At 42.4% G+C, this 27529-nt stretch overlaps 1 protein-coding gene across 1 annotated transcript in view; it reads left to right on the top strand.

Annotated features, from left to right (window-relative positions):
• The first annotated feature begins 301 nt into the window (after window positions 1-301).
• Window positions 302-27529, top strand: part of DGKQ (diacylglycerol kinase theta) — an 89831-nt gene continuing 62603 nt past the window's right edge. The window contains exons 1-2 of the mRNA XM_051643577.1: window positions 302-515; window positions 20881-20960. Of these exons, the coding sequence (XP_051499537.1) occupies window positions 302-515; window positions 20881-20960 (294 nt within the window). The remainder of the gene's footprint in view (window positions 516-20880; window positions 20961-27529) is intronic.

Here is a 27529-nt window from a genome sequence, read left to right as displayed (position 1 = left end):
CGTTCTGCCATTCTGTGGCTCTGTCAGCGCGTGCCAACAGCGAACACGGCCCGGTTTCTAGACATGGGGAATCTGTCTGCGCACTGAGGCCCGCTCACCGCCGGAACGGCGGGCGCAGCACCCGCGCGCGGCAGCAGCCCCGCTGGGCGCCCCGCGCTCCGCAGCGGCGCCACGCCCGGCCGGCAGGGGGCAGCGCGGCGCCGCGCCCGCCAGCCCCGCCCCGCCCGCCCCCGCCGCTGCCGCCCGGGCGGAAGGGAGGCCGGGAGGCGCGGGGCCGGGCGCGGGGCCGGGCGCGGCGGGCATGGCGGAGGGGACGCGGTCGCTGCGCGGCGGCAGCCCGGCCTCCAGCCCGCTGCTGGGCGGGCGGGGCCGCGCCGCGGCGGCGGGGGGCAGCTTCCCGCCGGGGGGCAGCTTCCCGCCGGGCCACGGCTTCCGCAGGGTGACCCTGACCAAGCCCACCTTCTGCCACTACTGCACCGACTTCATCTGGGGGCTGGCCGGCTACCAGTGCGAGGGTGAGCGGCCCGGGAGCGGGGCCGGGCCGGGAGGGAAGGGAGGAAGGAAGGAAGGGGGGTCCGGGGCGGGGGCCCGTGCGGGTGCGAGGCATCTGCGGGGAGCGGCTGCTGTGCCCGGGGCGGGAGGAGAGGGGGAAACGTCCAGAGATGCTGCTGGTTAACAAATAACGGTCGAAAATCTAACAACCATTTAAGAGACCATAGAATATGATAGCAGTAATAGTAAATTTTCATAATAAAATCACAAAACAATGCTAAAAATTCTAATAATAATTATTATTCCAAAAATAATGAATTAGAAGAACAACAATACTAAAACATCTAATGCTCATTACAAATTCTGGTGATAATAAATTCTATCCACAGTAATACTGAAGATGCTAATGCTCATACAGATGGATTATCATAACAATGCCAGCAATAAGAACAATTCAAAAAATAACTCCAACAGTAAATTATAATCATAAATGGTGACAATACGAATAAAAATTCTGGTAATAATAGGCGTTTTCAGCAGTGCCAGCACAGTCCCTGGCGCGGCCCTGCCTGCTCTGCGTGCTGCAGGAGCTGCTTGCCATGATCCAGAGCTCCCGGTGCCCATCCCGGGATGGCTCTGTCTGGCAGCAGAGCAGTGCTGGGGGGCCCTTCTCTGCCTGCGTGCCCGATGGGTGGAGGAGCTGCAGCCCACCCGGGGTTGGGTCCTTCTAAACCAGGGAGGGCAGAAGGTGTCCCTGGGTCCCCTCACTGGCTGTTCCTGCAGGCGACAAAATGGGCTTGTTCTGGTGCAGCAAGAGCAAACAGCCTTGCTGGAAGAGAGGGGTTCTGCGAGCCCTGCTTTGAAAACAACAAACCCAGAAACAGCACCTTGGTGATTTCTCAGGTGTATGCAGCTCAACCAACTTGGGTCAGGTCTCCAAGACCCAAGTCTGGAGTACATGGGCTGCACAAGGGCCTCATTGTTGGGGTGACAGCAAACAGGGCCCTGAGAGTAGAGTGGGCACCCTGTGGTGCTTGAAGCAGCTGCCACCTTTTGTCATTGTCCTGCGTGGAGCTGGGACAGGATCACGTTTGGTGGAGGTCATGTTCTGGTGTGGTGCAAAAACAGTCATGCAAGAGTGGTGTTCTAGTTGCTGGAAGCTTTGCTGAGAGATGAGTTGTTCTGTGCAGCGTGGTCACTGCCTACCCTAACAGCACAAAAACCTCCAACTCCAGTGACAATTTCTGAAGTTGTGAAAATGCACAAAGCTAGTCTTCTATTATATCACTGCTTTAAAAGAAAGGCTTCAGAGTCACAAAAGTTTGACATTCAGTGCCAGTTTTTTTACCTTAAGAGCTAAGCAGCTCTTGTATGTTACAGGTAAGAAAATGTGAAAGGCTTTTATCCAGCGTGTCTCCTGTTTTTACTTCCATTCACAGACTCAGTATGTAAAGGTACTGCAGGAATTCAGGGTCTTTTCCTGTTATGGAAAACTGTGCTGGCAGTTTGTGGCCTGGAATTTCTTTTCCCCCTTGGCTTTTTAGGCTGAATTTTGGGTAAGGATTGTTAGCACCCCTGTCTGATACCTGTGTGGTCATGAGGCACTTCAAGCTGTTCTGTTAAAGTATCTCTTCTAAACCTACACCTGAAACCTCCAATGCAAACAAGTCGTGTGTGTGAAGGGCAATGAGAGACAGAAAAACACTTTTGGTGTTATGAATTCACATGCTAAGAGCGTGAGGAAAAATCCTGCAGTGTCACCAGGCATGTCAGTGTCTCCTTTGGGTGGAGAACTGGTATTTTTTTCTTGGTTCTCTAATTTCAACCAGCTACGCTCAGTGTCTTGTTTGTCTGTTCCCAGAACTTGCTGCTAAACACCAAATTTAAAAAATACCTGGTGGGTCATTTGCTGACAGCCATGCACACACCCTTGTATGTTGATTAATAGCTTGGCAGCTCCCTCTTTCCAGGTTATTTAATAAATGCTAATACAATGTATTGAATGGCATTTTAAGTAAATTCTGTTTAATAATTACCTACTTGTCACATTTGCTTTAACTAATGGAATTTGATCATTGTTCTTTAGAAAGTAATAAAAGTGTGATCTCTAGGAGTGCCAAGCTGATTAAAACTTTTTAAAAAAATTACTCACCCAGCTTTTAGTGAAGGAAATGTTTGCAGAAGACAGGGAAACCTTGGTAGCTGATGGCTACCTCCTTTTTCTTCTCCCCAGAGAGACTAGGGCTGTGTGTTTGCTTGCAGCTGATGTCTGTCTTTGGACTGCTTTCAATAAACGACCTACAGGGTTTGAAATTAAGCCACTGCGTGATCTTTTTCTAGGTGAATCTACAATGGTTTCTGTTCCAAATCTGTGGGTTCAAGGTGCTCAGTCTCCTGATGCTATTTGTGTTTATGTTCCTTGAAGCTGGTCTTGATCAAAACTGAAAGTTACCAAACTTTGAAGGAAACTGAGTGTGCTGCTGATAAACCAGTTAAAGAAAGGAGGGGGGCAAGAGGGGTAAAGGAAAAAGGAAAAAAAACCTCCTGCCTGTCATCATTTTGAGTAGCTGTGTGGCCTAAATGGCTTGAATTTGAATTTCAGCTGTGATCACACTTTCGACCTTTGGAAAATGACATCTTCTTTACATGAATGATAAACTCTGTGAGTTTTTCAGTAAACTTACCAACTACTCAGCAGGCTGGTACATGCCCACACGGCTTACGTAGCTTTGTAGTAAAAAACGAAGGAAGTATTCTTGACGCATTCCTGGCAGTGCAGGCCAAGTTAAGTGGTCCTTCCCTTTTCTTCCTGTGGACTCTTAAGAATGCGTAGAAGAGATGCTATGATGCAGTTTGTGCAAGGCACGAAGTATCTGGGATACACTCCCTCTGTTTGGAAGTAAGATGCTGCTTCCCTCTCCAGTTCAGGGCCAGTACTGCTGGTCCCACCGCTTTGTACAGGGTGAGGGGTACTCCTGGGGAAAACTGCAGCTCCTGCAAGGTTGGCAAGGTGTTTTTTTAACTGGAATTGTACAGGGAAGGCAGCAGTCTTCCCATGTGGATTAAGTGTGCAGTTTTGTCTAAAGCTGTCTCTGTATTAAACTTTTGTGCACGTATTTATTGTAATCCCAATCAGCCAGGCTTGCAGCTGTGATTTATTTTTTCTTTCATTTTTTTTTCCCTGCAAATTTATTTTCCATGAACCCTTTTGTAAATGACTCTTTATTTTTCTTGCCACTTTACTCCCTGTAGATGTCACTTCCTTTGATAAGTGTATTTGTAAAAGAATAAGTGATGTTTGGTTTGTAACATGAACAATTACTCTCTTACATTACTTTTGCTTTCCAAAGCCTGGTTATTTCAGTTTTGAGTGGGTTTAAACTTCCTTAGGCTTGACAAGGAAGAGACAGTGTAAGTGACTGGGTTTCTGTGCATGTGCATGTAAAAATTGAAAAATATTATAATATATGAAGTGTGTATAAGAAGTCTGTTGAGTTCTCATTGGTAGTACACAGAGAAACAAATTTCATATGTTAAAAAATAGCACATATTTTAATTTGGAGTTTGGGATTTATTTAAGCTACCAATAAATAAATCTCTTTTTACAGTAATTCTTCTTTTTCCATAGAAGACCTTATTTAAAAAAGGTAAAGGAAGAATTGTGAATCTCTACATTTTGGGGGCTACACATTTCCAGTGCTATAAATGCTCCTGATATCGATTTAATTTTGGTTTTGATTTGGCCAAGAATAAAATGTAAGGGATTTAAGTAATAAGCAAGTTGGTTAGCAAATTTAAGAGACTGGTTTAGTCATTTTTAGTTATCTGTAGCTGTCATTAGAGCGTTTATTGGAAGCTACTGTGAGGGACTTCTTGGTATGTTTTTTGCCTGTTTCTACTAGGGAAGTGTTGCTTGAGCAGGTAGGGTACTTGTCTTGGTATAAAGGCACTAACTCAAATAACACTTCAGGAAATAGCGACCTTGTTTTCTGGGTTTGTCTTTTGGGGTTTGGTTTTGTTTTGTTTGATTTTTAGGCTTTGTATCCTAAGGAGAAGCTCCAAATTTACTCCAAGATGGAGAAATAACTGTTTCTCCTAATCTGGTGTAGATGTTGGCTGAGAACACTGCAGCTTTTCCAGAATAAAATGTAAATAGTGAATTGGAGTTGTGTTTATACCATAAATATCTGACTTAGGCCGCTATGAAGCTGCTTTGGTTCTTACAGGAATACCTCAGGCTGGGCAAGCCACATGGGTGCCTTGGTGGAGGGGAGCCTGGAGTATGAGGATACACATTCTGGATATGTTTTGAATGAAGTTCACTCCACTTACGGACTGTTCTAAGAAACTGGGAGTCATATAGGGAAGGTGTGTTTAAAGCTGGGAATTAGACCGACAGGGAGTTTGTCCCTGTAGGGATACAGAAATAGTAGCAGGGAATAGAGGGATGAGGAGCAATCCCCTTGAACTCATCCTTTCTGGTTAGGTTTGATGTTGAGACAGGCAGCTGGAACATCCTTAACCCTGCTGGTTCATTTCAGCTCTGTTTTGAAGGAAGTGAATGGGGTACAAGATTCCTGAGACAATCTTAATGCTTGCAGTTCAAAAGGAAAACAAATTCTTCCTTCTTCTGACAAGCTTGGCTTGCTTTTGGTGCATTTTGAACTAAAAATGAAAGCTGCAAGAAGGTAAAACCACAGTGAAATCTTGCTTCTATCCCACAATTGGCTTGAATTTTCAAGACTTTGCTCTCTAGTGGGTTCCTTGTCAGTGGCAGGACCTTTCTGTGCAGCAATAAGGTGTTTGATGTTGAGGTGCATTGTGAGTTTGTGGTTGAGATGCTATTGAGTGGATGTGACTTGCTGCACTTAAGACTTAAACAAGCATCTGACTCTGAATCCATCTTGGGAATGAATGCAAAGACTGTCAGAAAAGAAAAAAGCCCACTAGAAACAAACACCAAAAGAAACACTTAACACAGACACTTAGCTTAGTTCTGGTCAAGCAGAAACATACTTTGGAAGAAATGTTTGGAGGATTGGCTGACACACTGAAAGGTGCAACTTACTGAGCTGGATTTGAAGGATAGTCCATTTTGGACTGGAGAATTTATGCAATTCTCTTCCCCTCCTCCCTCTGATAGTGCTGTCATTGTCACCATCAGCAATGCAAAGAGAAGGACAGGGAGCTTTGCAAGAGGACACACAGATTTTGTAGCTGGAAGCTGCATTTAGTGTTGATAGCGTTATCCCAAATTTCAGTTCAGAAACTCAGTTATATAGGAAATAACTTACTACAGAAAGTGCTAAATCCAGTAATCCAATGCCAGGCTTGCACAGCACTCTCATATCTCATCTATGTTATTGCCTCAGTCTGACTTGGTGATAAATAGCAAAAGTCATAAGGAATGTGCTCATGATCCAGAGTGGCTGCAGCTTGTGCTCTGCAGGTTCCTTTTCTAGATGATCTTACATATGATAGTGCTTAGACTTACTGTGTTCAGGTATTCGTCAGCCACTGCCTGGGCTAACACCCTGTGGTGCTTTCCATCTTGCAACAAAATTTTTTCAGTCTTCCTCTGTTAAGTTTCCTGTGAACCATAATTCTTGCAATGCTGTACTAATGGTCTGAAAAGCCTTTTATTCTTTATTTCAGTGGAGTGGGAGATGAATGGCTGACTAGTTATTTCTTTCTGATAAACAAAGGGCACAGAAGTCTAAGGCTTTCACCATACAGTGTTGTCTAAGCACTGTACTGAGCTATTTAACAGTGTTTCCTTTAAAACCTGGGTAGTTTCAGTCAGAATGACCTTAGTATTTCATGGGTGCAGGAGAACTGTTCCTCTTTTCTGTGACATTTGCCTGTATTAGCCTGCTTCAGGCTTGTCTTCTCTTTGGGAACCATAACATTTGGTAACACCTCCCCTTTCTCTAGAGGTGGTGAGCATTCACTCCTTCCTTACAGCTGTAGCAGTTTGTATTAAAATCAGACACAGCTCGTCATACACAGCAACAGGCATCTCTCTGTGTGATTACTCTGTCCTCCTTCTGTTTTAGTTGTTGGCTATTTTTTTAGTAGTCATGTTACTTTATGTGCTTTTTATAACTGTTCAGTGATGTTGATTTTCTGCTTACTATCCCAGGGAAACCAGTTTTCTACTAATTTTAGAGCTCTTTTCTCAGGTGGCAGCTTTGAATTATTGTTGAATCGGACTGTCCATGGATGACCTTTGCATTTTGGGTATTTTGCTAGTTTCTTCCAGAGTTGTTTCTAACACTGCATTTCATCAGCTCAAACTGTCTTCCTTCTGGGCTACTTGTTGCTCATCAGGATCATCCTGAGCTGGCTCAGGAAAATCCCTTTGGGGGAACTGGTTTTGCAACACCTCTGGAAACAGGTGACTAAGTTATATTTGTGTATTTAGTTTGACTCAGTTTCAGTGGGGAATTACAGTATATATGTACAGCATGTGGAGCTTTCTTAATGTTAAAATAATATATGCTGATCACCTCCAGTTCCCTTTTTTTCTTCCCAGCCTTTTTGTTCAATAGTGCCTTTCTGTTTTGAGAGAAGTCTGTTAGGTCGCATTCCCAAGCAGAGAGCAAAAACTAACGTTTGTATATCACAATGTGGAAGTGTACTTATTTTTTTTTGCGTGAGTCACAACAGTATTCTTATTTTTAAACCATGTTGTTGCCTATTGTTGTCTCGTTTATGGAAGAACAGTCCAACTAGAGAACAGTCCACCCCTAATTTCACTTCCTATTTTTATTTAAATATTTTTATTTGTTTTGCTCTAGAAGAATGTGAGTGTGTGCAAGTGTGTGTATATATATTAATACATACCTGTGAAGAACACATTTGTATTTTATATATACTTGTCGCTTTTTCTCTGTTTAAAAAGCAATATAAATTATTTGCTTGAAAGTGTGTTTAGGATTATTAATGTAATATGCTGATATTGCCCACCTGTTTGGCTTCTTTTTACATATCACTTGTCTGACATAAATGCCATGCCATTTGCTATGTAAAATAACATTTTTAAAGATCTAAAGCAGCTAAAAGTTGAATAAAATGTTATGTATTTGACCACAACTTAATCTGTCCCTGGAGGCTTTATATACAGAAGACTGATAGAGATATTGTGAATACTTTGCAAAACAGGTGTATTTGGGAGAGACAGAATAATTTCAACTTAATGGGTTAAAATAGGAGTAGTGTGTTGTTCAGTAGGGCAGTATATAGACTACAGTAGCTAGGAAATGGACTTTGAGCTGAAGTGCAAGAATATGTAGCAAAAAAAACCCCCTCTATTCTTCATTGCATTTCTTTCTCCTCAGCAGAATGTGTCACATTTTAATGTATGTGTTTGTTATGATGTGATTTGGGAAATGAGTCTGTCCTTTTTCTGCAGTACTTCCTCTGTGGCATGTGGAGATAAGAATGGGTACACCTTGGTAACCTGTGGGCATAGAACTGCTCTGCTAACCAGTTCCTGAGGTGTTTCAAACACTTCCTCAGTGCTGAAATCATTGTGTAGTTGGGAGCTTCAAAAGGAGGCAGAAGAATAAAAGGAAATTGCTAAGATTCCTCTAAGTGTGAAGAGGGCACAAGGGAAGGATCTGAACATAAAGTGGAAATGCTAGTCTTGTTTGAGCCTGTGGATGCTGTCTTTCAGAATGAAAAATGCCTTTTGTGAGGTGAAAGATTTTCATCAGAATCTAATTAGTAAGTCTAGATCATGGCATGTACAGATTTGCGTGGGAAACTGACTAGGACTGGCCATCCTGGAATGTATCTGCTGTAGAAAGATGCCCTTAGACTTGAAATAAAGATGTGAGTTGAGCAGCATGAGCTAGGAAAAATGGCTTTTTCATGTTAAACCTCTTCTCAAAACAGGATTGATATGGAGGACTGGAAAAGCTGACCTCAAACTTGTTGGATATTCACACATATTCAGAGACTTTAAAAGTCTTAAGACAATTACACTAGTTAATGAACAAGTTTAGGGTGGCTGTAGATGTCATCAGATGTACTGGTGGCATTGCACCACCCTAGGGCAGTTGTGCCTGTGAGCAATGTGTCTGCTCTCACTCCTGGAGAGTTGTCAGTGGTGGTAGTGACAGCTCTTCCAAATGTACTCACACCCTTTTATCCTAGGAGGAGCTGACACTTGAGGAAAACAGCATTTGCAATTACGTGTGACACTCCAACCCTCTGTTTGGGTGCCGTGGAGGCTTAACTGCAAGTAGAAGATGCTGTGTGAGAAACCAAGCATGTGACCCAAAATGACATGGTCTGGACGCAGAGACATAACCTTAAAAACAATACCAAGTGGAAAGATTTCTGTTTTGGTTTCTGTGTCCTTGACTTACATACCTGAAGTTTCTTTTGTGCAGAAGAGAAGTTAATCAGTGCTGCATATTCCCAGCAGCACCTGGAACTGTTAGACCTCCCCCACTGAATGCTTTTTCAGAAATAAGCTGAAGAGATAAAAATACTGTAATGTTAAAAATACCCTTCAGCTCAGTGTAATTGGTTTTTATCTCTCTTACTCATTTCTCTCATCTTCTCTGTGCTCCAGAATAGCTTCTTTCTGGCAAATACCTAGAGATTTCTTGAACCTATTGTATTTTTAATTCAAGCACTCTTTCTTCAGGACCAAATAGATTATTTTAAAAACAAATCCTTCTCCCCTTCCTTGCCCCAAGTTTGGAAATATAGTGAAGTTATATTATACATATTCAGTGCTTTTACTCAGTGTAACTTTTTTTTGTAGTGCAATCTAAGGGGGTAGTGGATTATGTTATGTAATAAATTAAGAGCAAGTGCTTCAAGAACTTGCCCTGCCAGTGTGATTGATTAGAAAGAAACACACCATACAACAACAACCCCAAAAAACCAAAATCCTGAGATAATTTGGTCCCTGTTCAGAAATGATGTGTAGTTTGTTGGGGGTTGATTTTCAGTTCCACTGTTTTGTGAGCAAAACTACTGCACCTCCAAAGTTCTGGTTCACTCACAAGTGGCATGTATAACTTGACACTGCAAACTTCTGCTCTCCAGAGAGTTGTAAATGTTCAGTTTCTATGAATTATATATGTTCTTACTCATGTGAGACTGTTCTTTAAACTCAAGTATAGTCCTGAGTCTCATGAGTGATGGAAGCCTATGTGGTGGAATTAAAATCTTCGCTCTTTCTTAACAGGACTCTTTTTTCAATGCTTGAAATTCATCCTAAAATTCAGAATAGTGGTATGTAAAGAAAAAAAAAAAATGGCTCAGAGATTAGCACCTTCAGTTTGCTAGCCTTTCTGGAAATAGCACCTTGTGAGTGTTTTATTTTCCTTGGTTTCACCACTGTATGAATCATTTGCCTTCAGTTTCCTGACCATGTCAATACCTTCATAGCAACCACGCTGAAGAAAATACTGAATGTACTTGCCCTGCTGGCACAGAATACTTTTTCTGTGCATTTTGTTTTTGTTTCTTTTCCTTGCTCTTTCCACCTCTGTTTTCCTGTAGTTTTGTTCACTTCTGTCTGTGATGCAGATTGAAAATGAAGCCCTGAAGGAATGAGAGGTAGAGGTTGCCATGGCAACTGGGCTGTTTTCATTGTGTTTTTTTTCGTCACTTGTGTTGTGGTTATAGGAATTGTGGAGAAGCTCTAGATAATGCTGAGATTACCCAAGCTGAGAGAGGAAGAACACTTATCTTGGGGTTACATGTATTAATAATTTGCCCTACATTTTAATTGTATTCAGCATTTCCTTTGTCGTGGTTTAGGCCCAAGACTACAACAAAGGAACAGCCCCGTGGCTGCTCACTCAACTCCCCCCCCCCCCAGGACACTGGGATGAGGAGAAAAAAACTCATGGGTGGAGACAAAGGACAAAGAGGGTTCTTCACCAATTAAGGTCCAGGGCAAAACAGACTCAACTTGGCGAAAAATAATAATTTAATTTTCACACTAATCAAACACACACAGGACACAGACAACACAAAGAGCAGGGCTTGCATATGTTACCCCACCCCTCCCTTGTTCCCGGGCCCAAATCCCTTTGTTCCTGGTTTCTCTCCCTCCTCCCACCCAGCGGCACAGGGGGACAGGGGATGGGGTTTAGAGTCAGTTCACAGGCTGGTGGTTCCTGCTGCTCCTTCCTCCTCAGGAAGAAGGATTCCTTGCAGTCCTTCCCTTCTACCCCATGAGGTCCCTCCAATGGGAGAGAGTCCTCCACGAACCTCTCCTTCCTGAGTCCTTCCCACCAGGTCCAGGGCAAGCTGCTCCAGCATGGGCTTCCCGCAGAGTCACGGGTGCTTCGGGAACAAACTCCCTGGCTCTGGGGTCTTCCAAAGCTGCGTAATCAGAGTCCACAGGCAGCAAATCACTGGCCACAAAATCCAAGTCCAGTGGCCAAGTTCACCCCTCCTGGTGCCTTCAGGGAACATTCCACCACCTTCCTCTATGAATGCAGGGGCACAGCTGCCATCTCACCGTGGGTTGCCCGGAAACTTCTGCTTGGGCACCTTCTTCCTCTTCTTCGTCACCAACCACCAGCACTGCTCTCTCTCTCCCTCCAGCCCAGCTCTTCTCTCTCAAGCCTTCTCTGCTCAAGTCTTGCCTCAGTTCTTTCCTATGTCAATCGCAGAGGTGCATCTATTGTCCCTCTAATGGCTCCTTGGCTGGTTTTGGAGCAGGGGGAGCTTCTCAGCTTCTCACCGGAGCCACCCTGGGGCCCTTCTCCTGCTACCAAAAACCCCACCAAACCAAACCAGAACGTCTTTGTAAGTTATAACTACAGTGGAGGTAGGTAGGTGCTATTGTAGCTGAGATTAGCAGTGGTTTCTATGCTAGTCTTTTCAGGATTTTTTATGGTTTTGAGTTCTGTGTTTAGTTTCTAAGAGGGAAGGTGGAGAGGAGTGCACCTCCCGAGGGTGGCAGTCCTGTGTGCTGGTTACATCGCTGAGCAGAGGAGGCTGGTTTTACCTATAATGCATCCTGCCTCTTCTTTCTTGGTCCACTCAAAGTCTTATGTGTGTTTTGGGGGGAATTCCTGGGTGTTTCCCCCCACTAGAGCACTGAACAAACTCATGGAAGCTTTGTGTATGCGAGATGTACGCGCTATGTATGTACATTGTGTCCCCCTGGGGATACACCTCATAGGTGCAGGGCTGCATTATGGCAACTCTGAACCCTGTGGTGTTGAGAATGTCTCCAAACATTTTAGTATTTTGAGGGATTCCAGACAACTGTGTCAACATCATGGTTTTCTGCCCAAATGCCATCCTGGCTTACAAAGTTCTTCTGTGATCCACCCTGTTTATTTAAGTGTTACTCAAAGTCTTCATTTTCAAAGCTGAGTATGTGCTACTGTTATTTCCCTTTCACATGCAGGGAGGCATTTTCTCTTGAATATGTCTAAAATAGCAGAAGTGTTGACAGGACTGCTTTTAGTAGGAGGCATCCTTGTTGTCCACCTGGGTTTTCTGAAGCCAGTTATTGATGTATGACGCTGTTGTTGTGGTGTGTGATGTTACGTGCACTATACTGAGCAACCAGTGGTGGTCGTGCATGAATTCATATGTGTGAGGGCTAGAAACCTGCAGGGTTTGTGATGGGATGAAGATTTTAGTTATAAGGATGCTTGTATTAAATGTCAAATTGTTTTAGTGGATTTTCCTTAAAACTGAGGGCTAGGTCAGGCTGTCTTTCAGTTTTTGTTGTGTTACTCTGTTCTTAATACTCTAAGCTGTAGCTCTTTGTTTTAACCAGTAGCTGTGAGTCAGCTGGAGAGCACTGATAAACAATTGACAAAGCTTCTCCTTGTAAAGCATCACCATGAAAGTGATGGAGAAGCTGTTGGAGACAACAGCTGCAGGGAGCTGTGTACTGCGTTTTTAGCATTGATGATACTGGTGTGCTGTCCCATAGTAAGTGGTTCTGCAGTCCCTCTGGCTGAGCCTTCTTTCTCACTCTCCTAGTTTTAACCATCATGTTTCCATGGTTTTCCCCTGCTGCCCCATTTCACTTAGAAATGCTGCACAGATGGCACCTCCCTGCTCTAGCCACTGTTCTGTATCTATGGTTCACATTGGCAATCTGCAGCACAAGGCAAAAGAGGCTTGAGCTTAAGGCAGAGCCGTGAGAAAAGACCAATGTTTCAGCAGTCTTGAAGAGGCTTGTCTGTAGTCGTATATGGTACTTGATTGTATTTTCCCCGTGGCATCTTGCTGAAATTTTGAGTTGGGTGTAATTGGAAGACCTCTCTTTTCACTGCAGGTGTAGTGAGGGTGATTACAGATTGTTCTGTCAGACTTGAAGCTGTCTTCACCCTTTCTAGTTGTGTGAGGGCTGCAGTCTGGAAGACCTGGCAAAAAGCCATGGCCAGAATGCTTAATTTTTTACCCTCTGACAGACAGTTTTCTCACTTTTTTTGGATTGTAAGAGGAAGAGGATCCACGATGTGGTCTCACTGGCAGTAAGACAAGCAAAGGCTCAGGGCTTCTCACTACAGTGAGAGAGGGGAGGGTGCTTTTAATACCCGACTTCTTAAGGCTTACAGAGATTTTTCCGCTCCTGTCTTGTCCCTTTGTTTGAAATGTTCTGGGAAGACCAGAGCTTCTAGTGACAGCTTTCCTGGTGATATTTAGCAAGCATTGCAAGATAGACATATAAACTTAAACTAGATGGTGTTTTTATCTGTGAAAGCACACCAATACTGCATACAGGTCTTTGCATGTTTCAGCTGAATTGGGAAATAAGCTGGCAACGTCCGTGTATTGCATTCAACATTCCTTTCAGTGAATAGTCACAGCATTCAGGCTGGGCTGTGGTCATGGCCCTAAACAAAAAAGCTAAAAGTGTCTGTGTTAGCAAGCTGCTACAATTGAAAAGGAGCTCAAAGCTGTGTAACAAATGTACAAGTCAAGTCCCACAAACTTCTTGGTGAAAAGCAGGCATTGCTGTTAAGCGACTCATGAAAGTAGCATCTCTTTCCTGAGCTTGTATGGTCCAGTCTGCATAAGCAGTCTGATAACAGTGTGGTTTATATAATAATTTTAGAACATTGAGATTAAAAAAAAAAAAGGTATTTTTCTCCAATGTATGACTGCTTAAGCCTGTGGGCGTTTCTTCAAAGCTATTGTCTTCTAATTATCATTGGATCTCTTCAGTGAACTCAAAGGCAGTTCTGCTGAACAAAACAGCCTGCTTGCAGGACCAAGGAAAACTTAAGAAGGGAGTGAAAAAGCCACTAACGGGCAGAGACATTCTGAAATGAAGCTTGTGTTTTGGCTTCTGTCATGTCAGGCACATGCTCTGGAAGGGCAGGAAAAGATGAGTAAATAACCTACTTCATTTTGACCAAAATAAAACTTTGTTTTTATAGAGTTAGACTGACTTGGCCTGAATTGTCTTGGTGCTGATATGCCCTTTAAGTCTCACTGATTCATTGTTTGGAAAGTAGAGACTGTTGCTGTTGTCTTGTGTAACAGCTTTGAAGCTTTGGTTCACTCTGTGGCTTTGCTGCATTTCTTGTTTGTGTTTCTCTGTCCATCTATAGGCAGTTGTCTTTCCTCCTCCCATCTCAACGTACACTGCAGTAGCTACACCACCTGCCCTGGGCATCCTTGCTATGGTGCGTGTGAGTGTACTTTTTATTAAGAGCAAGCTGATTGTTCCACTTTCAGCTTCTCCGTACCCATCTTTCTTCCCTGAGTGCTTGTAACCAGCCTCTTTATTAATCAGTGCTGCTGCTTCGTGTCTGCAAGCCCTGGCAGAACTGATGTGGAAGCTGAGGCATACCTTTGAATGCTGCCAAACAAAATGGGAATTTTACAAGCCTTTCCACATCCTGGACTAAGGCAGTTTGGTTTGGTGATCCACCCGGAGGCAGAGGGCGCTACTGTGTTTCAGGGTAACCCTGGGGACAGTGGCTGGACTGAACAAATATTTGCAACCCCTCCCTTAATAAGATGGGTAATAGGAGAACATTGTGGTTTTTTTCTAGCAGTGATTGCCAGTGCTCTTTAAAAAAGAGCTGCTTTTTTCACTTTCTGAGCACTTTTTCCTTTCCTTTTTTTTTTTTTTTGCTTGGTTTTTTGTTTGTTTGTTTTGCTGTACTTTCTGCTCTATGTCAATAAGAGCCCAAAATAAGCCTCTTCAGCTTGTTAAAATAGCCAGCACCGTGCCTGGCTAAGACAAGTAGCTGCAGAAACAGTTGCAAAGAGAAAGGAAAATAAATAGTTCTTCATGTCTGTAGTACACAGGGCAAGAAGTGCTTGGACATCAGTTCTAGTAAGGGAGGGTTGGTTTGGATGTCAGGCACCAGGTTCCTAACTGCAAGGACTTTGGAGCATATGGAGCTGGCTGTGCAGAGGGGCTGAGATTGTCTCTCCTGGGTGGGTTTCTGGAGCAGGTTTGGCTGAATCTTGTCAGGAGCACAGAAGGACAGACTAGCTAAGCTGTTGAGGTCACTTGCTGTCCAGTTTTCTGTAAAAATTAACATATTACCTACATTCTTTATATACAGTTACATCTGGAATGTACTGAGATTTATGCCCAAAGTAGTAAATATTTCTGTAGAAAGGATTTTGATAGTGTAGGTATGTGGCACAGAAATAATACACTGTCTAAACTATAATATATGAGTGTTTGACATCAGCTGGGCAGAACTGTTAATACTCTTCTATCTTTCTGCTTGGAATGAGTTTTAGTTTGCAAATCTGAGAAGAAAAGGATGGAAATCCCCATCCTTATAATTTGGGCTCAGGAGTGTTGTCATCTCTTCTTCCCAGCAAGTGTCTTCTCAGGCGAGACCTCTGAATTCTGGCAGTCATTTGTTTTGATAAATGCTAAGACTTTTCTGTTAATTGCTGAGTTTGTAGCTTTCTCAGTCGGTGTCTGGAGTAGGAGAACACTTTGTAATTCTGAGGAACACTTACATTCTGAAGAGTAGCTCTGACTTTGGGGAGATAAAATTACCATAATAGCAGAATAGGTTACTGTCTCTATTTAGTGGTTGAAGCAAAGCAAAACCTGGAGAACTAAACCTCTGTGTTACTTCCCTTCACCCTTCCAGTGGAAGACAAAAGGGGAATAAGGAAGAGAGACTTAAAGTTTGGGATTTAAATCTAGAACAGTACACTCTCCAAGACAGGGATGACTTCTGAGTCTTACGTTTAAAAAGATGTCCCAGAGAATTACTGCTTTTTGTTTAGTTTTATTTATACTCTCAGTGATGAGCTGAGTATGTTCTTCAATGCACTCCACTTAAATTATTCCAGAAATGAAAATTACGTTGTGTGCTGATAGCTGGTAAAACAATTCTGAGTTACTAGGCAATTCTGGGCTGAGCTAATGGTTTGTTTTAAATACAAGATTAAGTCCTCTGGTCAGCTAAGTCATTCAGCAATATATAGCCTTTATTAAAAGATTATCAGAAACTTTGGTGGGCACTTGCTGGGAGTTACAATTTGTGCAGATGAGCAAAATGCAAACAAATAACTTATAGCACTCAGTACCAAACAAAATTAAGTTACTGTTTTCTAAGTCATCCAGACAACATTAAGGAGTGGTGGGGCTGTCACTTCATGTCAGGCTATGAAGTTTTCCCAGTGCTGGCTCTTTGACAGGCAGTTGGCCAAAACACTGTTAATTTTTGAGAGTTGCTGAGGTTTGTTTTGTATCTGCCATGAGCCAGTGCCTGCGAGGTTTCCATGGAGGGAGCACACAGCTGCATAAACTTCCCACTATCTGGGGTGAAGGAGCTCTCTCTTTTTAATTAAGAGTCCTCAGTGTGGCCTGTGGCAACGAGAAGGGTGATGGCTCTTGGGTCAGTGCCAGACCATGTCCTGCTAAATCTCTGCTTGTGGTGCTGGTGCAAATTAATTGAGATTCAAGAACCAGAGGCAGATGCCAGAGGGTGACTTTGCTTTGCAGAAGCTGAAAAGAGGTGCTTCCTGACGTGAGAGAAGTGCTAGGTGAATAGGTCCACAGTGACTCTTTTGTTAAACTGATTGCACTTTAAGGAGAGGTTAAAATTTGTTTTGGTCTTTGTGTTTACATACCTTGATTCCCCCTTGGAGAGCCATTTGGTTGGTCTACTTTTAAAAGTGTTTAGCAAAAGTAGAATTATAAATACAATTCATAAAGCTAAAATTTAAAAAATAATTAAAGAATAACATGTTAAAATATAATTTTACAAACACGTTTGCAAAACAGCAAAACTGATTTATGGTGAGTATCCCCTCAAAGAGGAAACAAAAGTAATGTTCAACATCTAGGATTTTGCTCAGGACTGGGTGTTTTTTTTCAAAAGTGGGAGGAGATTGTGTTAAACTTGGTATTTGATAAGCGATGTTCTAGAGTCTGTACAGGACATAATGCACCTTTTCCTTCATTCCACTTTTGGCATCTACTTTGAAATCTGGGTTGTAGGGGGACAGTGTGGCATATTGGATGGTGTAAATAGCCCTTGCTTTGCTAGCAAGCATTACACAGCTCTCAGTTACAGTGGTGCCCAGCCTTTATCTCTTGCCTACCTAGGGAGGGCTGGAGAGAGGTTTTCAGTTTACTGGTAGGTGCATGTTGGAGAGCTACTGGCTGGCTGTTCACTGGGCATTGCTGTATATGTACATTGCCTTTTACTTTATTAAATCACCAAGTCAGACAAAATGTGATAGGGAAAGTGGTCCTGGGAAGTGAGAGCTTATGGGCAGGGACTACTGTAAAGCCACTTCTCATGCTCCACATGGACAGGGAGTGATCCTGTGGTGCCTGATGGCTACCTGGCTTCATGCTCTGCATTAGGAATAATTTTTTTTTTCTTATGAATGAAGTAATTAATTATTAAGTAGAGGAGGGGAAAAGTTGTTCAGATGAGATTACTGCTATATGCCTGGCTGTATAGTTAGCTGCTCAGACAGACCACATGAAGTCCCCCAAACCTGCAAGTAAACAATTTTGTGGATTCTGTCAATGTCTTTTGAAACCAGTCTATTCATCTTCCCTTAAGGTTATATTGCTTCATGCAGCTGAAACCTGGATTTAGATGCCTCGTTTTCAAAATCCAATCTGAAAGTGGCAGGCACTGTTTTCCTTAAATGTCCCTCAAATATGTGTGTCTCCCTAAATCTATACTGTAAGGGACTTGTGGCAGTGCTTGGACATTTTGTATACAGTCTCTGAAAGCTGCAGCTGATACTGCTTTCTTTTGACTTGGACAGTCCATACATGTGTCTGCTGGTAGCTTGTCACTGAGTTTGTATGTATGAAGAGATCCTCTGCCTACAGTTAGAGCAGCCTGTCCTCTTATTTTGCCCTTAAAATGCTTTTTAATCAAAATTTTGCATAACATCTCCTGAAACTTCACATAGTATATTCTGTCTTGTCTTTCTCTGGTGAAAGATAACCACTTAAAAAACACCAAACCTCTCCTGGCTGTCAGAACTTTAGGCTTAATTGTGTTGCCTCTCCAGAACTACCAATAGGACATGTAGGATTCCCTTCCCAAAAAAACCTGTTTGTGCTTCAGTTTGGCATGCTGCCGTGTTTTTTTTGTTGGGTTTTGTTTTGTTTTAATTTCTTTCTTTGGGCAACATGGTAAACAAAACCAAAAAGGTGACTTGTAAGGGTTAGCTCATTCCCTGCAGAATTTTGTGGAAGAGGAAATGTACACCTAGCCTGAGCCCATCCTCCCTGCTGAGTTTGAGGTGTGTGGCAAGCAAAGGAGGGGTGTGTAAGTGCCTCTGGAAAAATGGGTGAAAATCTTTCATGGAGAATGTCACAATCTCTGTTTGGGCACTGCTGATCTTCTGCTGTTTATCTCCTGGTAACTCTTTAATTTGTTTCTTTGCAAATGCCTCAATCTTTCCCTTGAAATTTTAGGAAATTACTTATTTTGCATGTTGCCTTTTTCTGTATGCTCTCAGTCAAACAATTTAAGTTTTTATGCACTTTCCTGTTTTAATCCTTGTCTGAAGCTTTCCTTCACCTTTTTGTTTTACTGCTTGTCTCAATTTGTCCGTTTGAATTCTTCTTTAGCATATTTTTCTGTGCCATGTTTCCTTAGCTGAACCATGAGATGCTGTCTTTTCAGAACCATGTTTTGCTGCTGCTGTCACCACAAAGAGAAACTGGTGTTGTGATCAACATATCTCAAGGTCCATGCCCATGGAAGGAGATTCACTCCTTCCAGCTGATTTGGAGCCTCCTTCTCTAAATTCACTGAGGTGTTTGTATAGGGCTTGGTTAACTTGTGTATTTAGTTGTGTGCATTTAAAGTAAAGCCTGTGGCCACTTGGAGACACTGTTTTTGCAGATTTCAGTTGCCTGCTGCTTCTTGCAGATCATAACATTTTTGAGAGCAATCTGCAGTTCCTTGCTCTGTTTTTCCTTTCTAGTCTACCCACTTCTGAACCAGAAAAACGTGGAAAACAGTGCCATTCCACTGACTTTAATCACTTTCTTCTTCACTAGCTCTAACTCTTTATGAAGTTCTTGACAGCTCCTGTTTATATTTGAAGCTCACATTGTCGTGTGGGAACTTTTGCCCACATGCTTTAGTCTGCAGATGTCCATCCCCCGCACTAAGCCAGGTTCAGCTGAGCTTTGGCTGCCACCTGGGAGGCAGTGGAGAGGTCACCTACACAAATGGATGGCAGATGTCTTCTGATGGTGGCAGGGCCTATGTGGTACATTTCAGACTAGCTGGCTATGGGCAGGTAGCTTTTCTCCTGCAGACCTGCTCTCACAGCAACCAGCTGACCCTCCTAATGCCTGGACAGTCTCTTTTTTCTCTTTGGTCTCCTCTGTGCTGATGGACTGTGTGCTCCTTCCCCCAGAGTGACCAGCTCCAAATGTCCTGAGCAGCTGCACTTTCAGCTCTGAGAATCTGCTTCATCATCCCTTTGTTGACTGTTCCCACCCTTAAACTGCCTCATTTAGTCAGGAATGCAATCAGCCTTAAAGATGCCTGGAACACTTCATAGCACCCAGAAGAAGGTTTGGGTCTGTTCCCACTTTCTTTCATCAGTGCAGTATTTGCTCTGTGGTCAACCACGAGTGATGAATAACATGTTTGTACGGCAGTAGTGACTGGCAGTACTTTTTCTGACTTGCAGGCTAGTGAAAAACAAATGCCTGCCTACTGCTCAAGTTAAGGAAGGTCATCCTTCTTTTTGTGCCACCAGTGGCAAAGGTTGCTTTGCATGGACTGGCAGTAAGCTGCATAGCGAGGTGAACCTGGATCTTAACTCTTGAGCTGGCATGAGAGAAACAGTGTTGTGAAATCAGAAGTCAGTGAGCTGGAGAAGGGGGAGGAGAGACGAGCTGTCTGCTTTTGATGGCACTAGCACGTACAATCAGTAGCAGGCAGCAGTGGGCTGCAGATGGGAAGCTTAAAGCACGTGGGGTTTTTTTCAGTTGCTGGTGAAACTTGGGAAGTGGCACAGCATGCTTCTGAGAAGGAGGGATGTGCAAAACCCTCAGCAGTTGCCACTGGCACGTCATCATCTGCTGGGGCACAGAGAGAGAGAGGTTCGTGATTCCACATGAGAGATCAGGGCCTGAGCATCTGCATGAGGCTTCATGCTTTAGCTGGTAGAGAATAATTCTGAAAGAAGGAGGCCTCTAAACCATAGCTGCATCACTTATTAGTTCCTAATTAATATGAGGTGTTGGGAAATTAAATAAAGAATCTCCTGTTTTCTTTGCATGGCTTACCATCATGTAAATCCATGGTAAAAAGCTGTGGAAAATATCACTCCCTGATAAATAATTTTTTCAAATACTGTCTTGCTTGAAAGGATGCTTTGTGAAGCCCTTGTGGAATTCTAAACCTGTTGCTTCCACAGCAAAAGAAATAATTAGTTGCTCTTGACTTTCAAAGCTGCATGCAACTCATGACCTTTAATTTCATCTCCTTCATCTTTCCACATACTCAGTGTGTAACAATACTGTGTCTTCTCCCATTTGTTCCTGTCACATGCTCTAGCTTGTAGAATATTTCACTTTCAAACATGCCCATTTGGTTGTACTACACCAAAGAGCTGTTTTGGACTTTACACTGTTGAAAATATAAACTGTTGGAAATATAAGAGCTCATTTTGGTGCTTGTGGAGGGAGAGTGGGAGGGCAAGACATGCTGTCAGCCTGTAGTACATTGGGATAAACTGTCCTTCCTTTTCCATTGCTGGCCTCCGAAACAAGCTGGAGTTTATGTGCTGCAAGAAGTGACAGTTATGTATGTTCTCAAACCTAGGGGAAAGCAAATGTGATAAAAAAGATGTGTATCTAGTTGTATTTGACTCTGTATGATATTTTGTTTGTTTTACAGAAGTTCCTTGATTTTGAAAGCTTTGCTCATGGTTCTTATTTTATTCCTGCAGTTTGTAACTTCATGTCTCATGAGAAGTGCCTCAAGAATGTCAAGATACCATGCTCGTGTATTGCTCCCAGCCTTGTAAGGGTGAGTAAGCACACACTGCCTTTCCTCGTTCTTTGGGTAATAGCTCAAATGGATGACTAATGAACATGGTGTAGTACAGTGGTGGCATGTTAATATTGTAATAGCTTAGATCAATCGTGCTAGTCACCACTGAAGCTTTTAGAGCTGCTCAAAGCAATATTACATTTCCTTTGAAAAGTCCCTGCTGTGGGCAACTGTGGGTAGTCTGTTTCTAAGGAGCAGTTATTTGCATTCTTTAAATATTGCTAGATATTCCTACTTGTGTGTTGTTACCTGGAAGCATAGAGATAATGGAATGGGGTGACTGATTGGTATCAGTGCTCTTAAATGACACAAGGTATGGTTTTCCTAATGTGTGACTGTACATCACCAAATTTTTTACAGGAATTGTATCTTAATGATAAAATGCTAAAGCTTCTCTGCCTGGTTAAGAGGCTGTGTTTGCATTTTGTTGATTTCTTCATCTTGAGGATCTACTTGTTTATTGTGTCCAGAGAATAAGGTCATTGCATTAAACCACAGGATTTCAAAGCCAGAAAAATTATGGAGTAGGACTTCAGTTTATGGTAATAATTATTTAGGTAATTATTAAAGTACTTGCTTTCAGATGTCCTGTGACTTCTCCCACAAGACTTCAGTTTGCTTTTAAAGGGTGTTAAAGCTGTATCAACTTCAAAGAAGATTATCGGATGCAACTGAGTTATAAGAAGCTAAACTGAGGAAAAAACAAAGGGTATTATCCACTTGGGAAAGAATGACAGAAAAGGAAAAAAGGGGAAGGAGATGAGAAACTTAATAGGGGAGCAATAAAGTACTACAAATACCTTAAGGAGCCATATGAGACATTGCTGTAAAATCATAGTCACGGGCATTACAGACCTCACTGACTACAAGCACATTTATGGGAACATGTTGTGTAGACCTTGGAACCTGTGAGTCATAAAATCATAGAATGGTTTGAGTTGGAAGGGACTTTCAAGATCATCTAGTTCCAACCCTCCTGTCTGGGCAGGGTCAATTCCCAGTAGACCACGTTGCTCCAAGTCCTATCCAACCTGGCCTTGAACAATTCCAGGGATAGGGCAGCCACAGCTTCCTTCGGCAACCTGTTCCTGTGTCTCACCACCCTCACAGTGAATAATTTATTGCTAATGTCTAACCTAAATGTACCTCCTTCCAGTTTAAAGCCATTACACCTTGTCCTGTTGCTACATGCCCTGGTAAAAAGTTCTTCCTTAGCTTTCTTGTAGGCCCCCTTCAGATACTGGAAGGCCAAAACAAGGCATCCCTGGAGTCTTCTTTTCTCCAATCCAAGCAACCACAACTCTCTCAGCCTGTCTTTATAGGAGAGGTATTCCAGGCCTCTCATAATCTTTGTGGTCCTCCTCTGGGCTCTCTCCAACAGCTCCATGTCCTTCTGGTGGTGTTGGTTCCAGAGCTGGACACAGTAATCCAGGTGGGTCTCACCAGAGAGGAGTAGAAGAGAAGAATCACCTCCCTTGATCTGCTGGTTTTGTTTGTTTTGATGCAGCCCAGGCCACAATTACTTTTCTGGGCTGCAGGCACACATTGCTGGCTCATGTTGAGCTTCTCATCAACCAACACCTCCAAGTCCTTCTCCCCAGGTCTGTTCTCAATCCATTCTCTGCCCAGCTTGTATTTGTGCTTGGGATTGCCCTGACCCAGTTGCAGGACCTTGTGTTTGGACTTACTGAGTTTCATGAGGTTGACATGGGCCCACCTTTCTAACATGTTAAGGTCCCTCTGGATGGCCTCCCCTCCCTCCAGTGTGTTGACCTCACTACACAGTTTGGTGTCATCATCAAACTTGCTGAGGGGTGCACTCAATGTCACTGTCCGTGTCACTGACAAAGATGTTAAATGGAATCCATCTCAGTACAGACCCCTGAGGAACACCACTCAGCACTGCTCCCCATTTGAATATCAAGATGTTGATCACTACTCAGAGTGCAACCATGCAGCCAATTCCTTATCCACCAAGTGGTAAATACATTGAATCCATGTTTTTCCAATTTAGAGACCAGAATGTCATGCAGGACAGTGCCAAACGGTTTGCACAATTCCAGGTAGATTATGTCACTTGCTCTTCCCTTATCCACTGGTGCTCTTACTGCAGTGTAAAAGGCCAGCAGATTTGTCAGGCATGATTTGCCCTTGGTGAAGCCATGTGGTTTGCCACCAACCACTTCCAGCTTGGCAAAGGGGAGCTGGTTTCATTCTTTGTATCCTATAAAACTTTACAAGTTCATTTATGTTTTGGAAATCTGTACAGGGGTGAGAAAGAAAAGTTTAAAACAATATGCAACTCAGGTTACAGGAATCAATTAAAAAGAAATAAGCCATTCATTTCTCTTGAATTTGCTTTGTCTAGATGATGATGCTGTTTGCTACACACTCTCTCTTCCCCACATACTTTTTATCTTCAGAGGTATAACTTAGGTGGCAAAAAGGTGTCTCGTGCATTGAAAGTTGCTAGTGAAATAGTAAGAAATCCAGCTGGGAAACATTAATTTAATTCAGTGTCAGAACCACAAGCATTTATGGCTTGCTTTTGTGAATTTCCTCTAAATTTAATTCATTGTTCAAAACAGTATTTGTTCCTTTTTCTTTTGCATGGTAAAAATCCCGCGTTTAAAATGATTAATGCTTTCACTTGCTTCAGCCACAGATGTCAGGGTAGATTTTTCTGTTCTTTTGCCAGTCCCCATTCTCCGTGTGCCCCAACATGTGAATTTTATCTGATTATTTATTGCTTACCCATAAAATTTAACTGTCCTCCTTTGCAGTAGAATTCATTTTGTCAGAGTGGTGTTGTCAGCCCTCTTAAGTTTTTAACAGTTCAGTGTTGCTGTATTTAGCTGCAAAGAGTCTTGTGTGTTATCCATGTTGAGCTAGAACAATTACATTATGAAAATGCTTGCTTGTTCTTTTCTCTCTGGACAGTCTTGTCATTCTTGATGTGGTCATCCAAGTTGCATTAATCCTGATCTGCTGTGCAAGGGAAATCTGCCATATGGGAGTTGGTGTTTTGTGTGCAGGCTCTGTTGAAGTAAATATTGAACTTGGCATTTGCTTAAGAGATGAAACTAAGCAAAAACCAAGTTATAATCATTTATAGAATATGTGGGAAGTTTATTTTCTTAATCTTCGTGCTCTTCTTTCAAATTATTTATTATTTATTTATGAAAAGGCCTACTGGTGGCATTTTTTCTGATAATTCCTTCTAGTATGTCAATATTCAGTATTCTACATAACTGAGATGATTTATTTTTTAATCCCATGGATTTCATCTAGAGAAGATGGTGCCTGTTAAAGCACTTTGGAGTGCATGTCATTTGATACTAAGTCACATTGTCAGAGAATAGTTTTTCAGCTAATATTTCATGGAAACTTTTATTCCTAACGGTAGGTTTCCTTCTGGGACCCCAGTAAAGGCCCATGGAGTAATAAGCATGCCACCATCCAGCCTCAAGTCGTTCTTCATCGGTTCCTTCTTAAGGCTTCCCTAAGAATTTTTTTGCACTATTGTTCATTGTTAGCACCTGCAGTTAATGTTCCAGCCTGGGTCCGGATTATGATGTTTCAAAACAAGACTGCATGGATCAGTCTTCTGAACAAGCTTGGGTTTTTTGTGGCTTGCAGGGGTTATGATTTGTTTTACTGATAAGGTCTTGGCAACTTTTCCTTATTCAAACCTTCTCCCCTGCATTCCCATAAAGATTTCTTTACTCTGAGATATATGTTAAAAAATCCCCAAAAAACAACAAAGAACCAAAGCAAGAAAAAGCACCCCCAAAACACCCGACTAAAAACAAAATAACACTGAAAAATCCCCTCTTTGCATGTGAAATTTGAAATTATATTTTCCCCTCTTAGGTTGCAATTAAATCTGTATTACAGGGTTTTTTTACCCCTAGATTTGCCATAGAAGTGTGTGTATGTTTTCTTTGTACCTGTTTTTTGAAAACTGAATGGAATTGAGAGTATATTAAAAGTGGTTTTAGTGGGGCTAGGCATTTGCTGTGCTTGTTTTTCCTTCTTGTTGTGTTGGTGCATTGCTATAATGGTTTCTAAACATTTCCACTTCAAGAAGGTAGAAAGCTCATTGAAGTTCCTTCTGTGCTTCTATTCTTATAGCCAGGTTGTCTAGAATGGAAAAACACTGATTTAAGTCATCAGCTTCTCCTGTAGTTTTCAATGCTAAAAATAAAACTTGGCTTTGTATTTCAGACAGTGGGTGGACAAGTTGTGGTAGTGGGTGGGAAGGTTTGTAGTGCTTCCAGGGGTTTCTGATCAGGCAAGGGGGTGCTGCCCTGTGTCTGTCCGTTGGCTGCTGGGTTCAACTGTGGTCAGGTAGTTCAGTTCCTCATAAACTGACAGTGGAAGAGAAGAAAAAAGGTTTAGGGTAAGTCCCCCTAACCTTCCTTCTGATGGTCCGCTCTGTTTCGGGCATCTCATGCTTGGTACATTCAACAGCAGCATTTCATTTTTCTGCAGCTGTATGACTCTGTACTGGGACACAACCTCCTTTTTGTTTGCTTTCCATGCCTACCTCTGTTCCTTGCCTGAGAAGGAACGGGAAGCTCCAACAAAGTATGAGGCAAAGACCATGAGGGTTTGATTATTGTTTCACTTATCTTGGAATAAGTGAAATATACCCCTGTCTTGTTCAGATATCAGAAGCGTCTCATTTGTGTGACGGACTCCAAGAATGAGCTTTTAAGGGAAGTTGCTGCATATGGCTAGTAGACATTTTAACAAATGGGAGAGAGCTTGGCAAACTGGGAAGGAGAATTTGATGTGGTTAGATGGGCTGGGAGTTCTAGAGAGTATATGGGGAAAAGCCAAAGTCCCATTTTGGAAAATCATTCCTGTCACTGGTGGCACTGGCGATGTTGCAGGTTTTATGTCAACATGGGTTAAAAAGGACTTCAGTAAATGCTTGTTGAGCTATCACTGCTTCTCCCAAAAGACTGTCATAGAAGACAGGCTGAAAGGCAGTGTTTCTGAATAAGCTTATTGGCGCTTTTTTTTTTTTTTTTCCTCCTTACATCTCATCTTGAAATTACTGTATGTTTGGCATGCATCAATCAAGGAACTTTTATTCTGCCTACCTTGTATCTTTTTGGTGGGATGTGGTGGTAGAGTTAGATCTGTAACATGAACTCAATTTCACAAAATATATGCTTAATATTTTTCCTCTTTGATATTATATAAGAACAAGTTTAGGAAACTTCTTTCTTCTCTCTTCTTTTCCTTTTGTCTGTGATAAAGAAGCTTTGCTGTTGTAAGGGATTTTTCACAGGGTGTCCTAACAACTGTTGGACTCCGAGCTGGTCTTTTCAGTAGGGACTGTTGTGGTAGGACAGGAGATAACGGTTTTAAACTAAAAGGGGGTAGATTTAGACTAGATATTAGGAAGAAATTTTTCACAGTGAGGGTGGTGAAACACCGGAACAGGTTGCCCAGAGGTGGTAGATGCCCCATCCCTGGAAACATTCAAGGTCAGACTGGATGGGACACTGAGCAACCTGGTCTAGTTGAAGATGTCCCTGCTCACTGCAGGAAGGGTGGACTAGATGACCTTTATGTGTCCTTTCCAATCCAAGCCATTCTATGATTTTTACCTGGGCACCTGCTGGATAGCCCTTACCACCTTCACTGAGCAGGTCTGTCTCTAGTTCAACACTTGACTGATACCTGTGTTGTTTCAGCAAGGTAGTTCCTGGGAGTGTAGCAGCTACATGGCATAATTTAGAAGCCAAATGAGGTGTAAAACTGCTTGCTGGTGATCTTGACCCTGCACCAAGGCTTCCTTCTTTTCCTCCCCAAAGAGTTAATCCCTTGACTGGCACCCACTAGTTCATAAACGCAAAAAAGGTGTTACACTCTGTTGAAACTTGATGCAAGCTGCCTGGTAGCCTGTGAGCTGCAAGACAAACCTCGTAGCTGTATTAATGACTCTTCAAGTTCAGAAGTGGTGTGGGATGTCACTGTGTTTATTCCTTTTTATTCGTAATGCTTATCTTGGGAAAAGGAGATGGACACTGATTTCCTCTAGCAATAAAAGCAAACAGGGACTTTTGCATATTGTTTTCTCTCTCTAGTACAAAAAATGCTAGTCCAAGCAACCCTTAATTGCAGTGGAAAGCTCTTATATAGTCTAATTTTCTAGTAGAAGTATATTATATTCTGGATTTGAAATGTTAAGGAATTCACTGTATACTTCCCATCACAAAGGGTCCTTGAGGGCTTGTTGATAAGGCCTAATGTCCTGTCACAGAGTTCTGTAAGATGGAGGAAAAAATGCCTGGGTATGGTGAGGTTGCATGTGGATGTGCACATTATTCCCTTGCATTGCCCCTAATTCAAATTTTGATAACTATTTTATTTTCTTGTCTCTCCTGTCCTATGGTATGTTGAGACACTATATAACTTTGTATTTTTATCTGATTTCAGAACTTCCGTATGGAACCTGTACTTAAAGTTGTTTTTTAACACCAACTGATAAATTAAGTTCTCAGAGGAAGAATGTCATTTTGGACAAA

This window comes from Apus apus, chromosome Z (assembly GCF_020740795.1).
Source record: "Apus apus isolate bApuApu2 chromosome Z, bApuApu2.pri.cur, whole genome shotgun sequence".
NCBI lineage: Eukaryota > Metazoa > Chordata > Aves > Apodiformes > Apodidae > Apus > Apus apus.
This window is presented reverse-complemented; position numbering and strand designations above follow the sequence as displayed.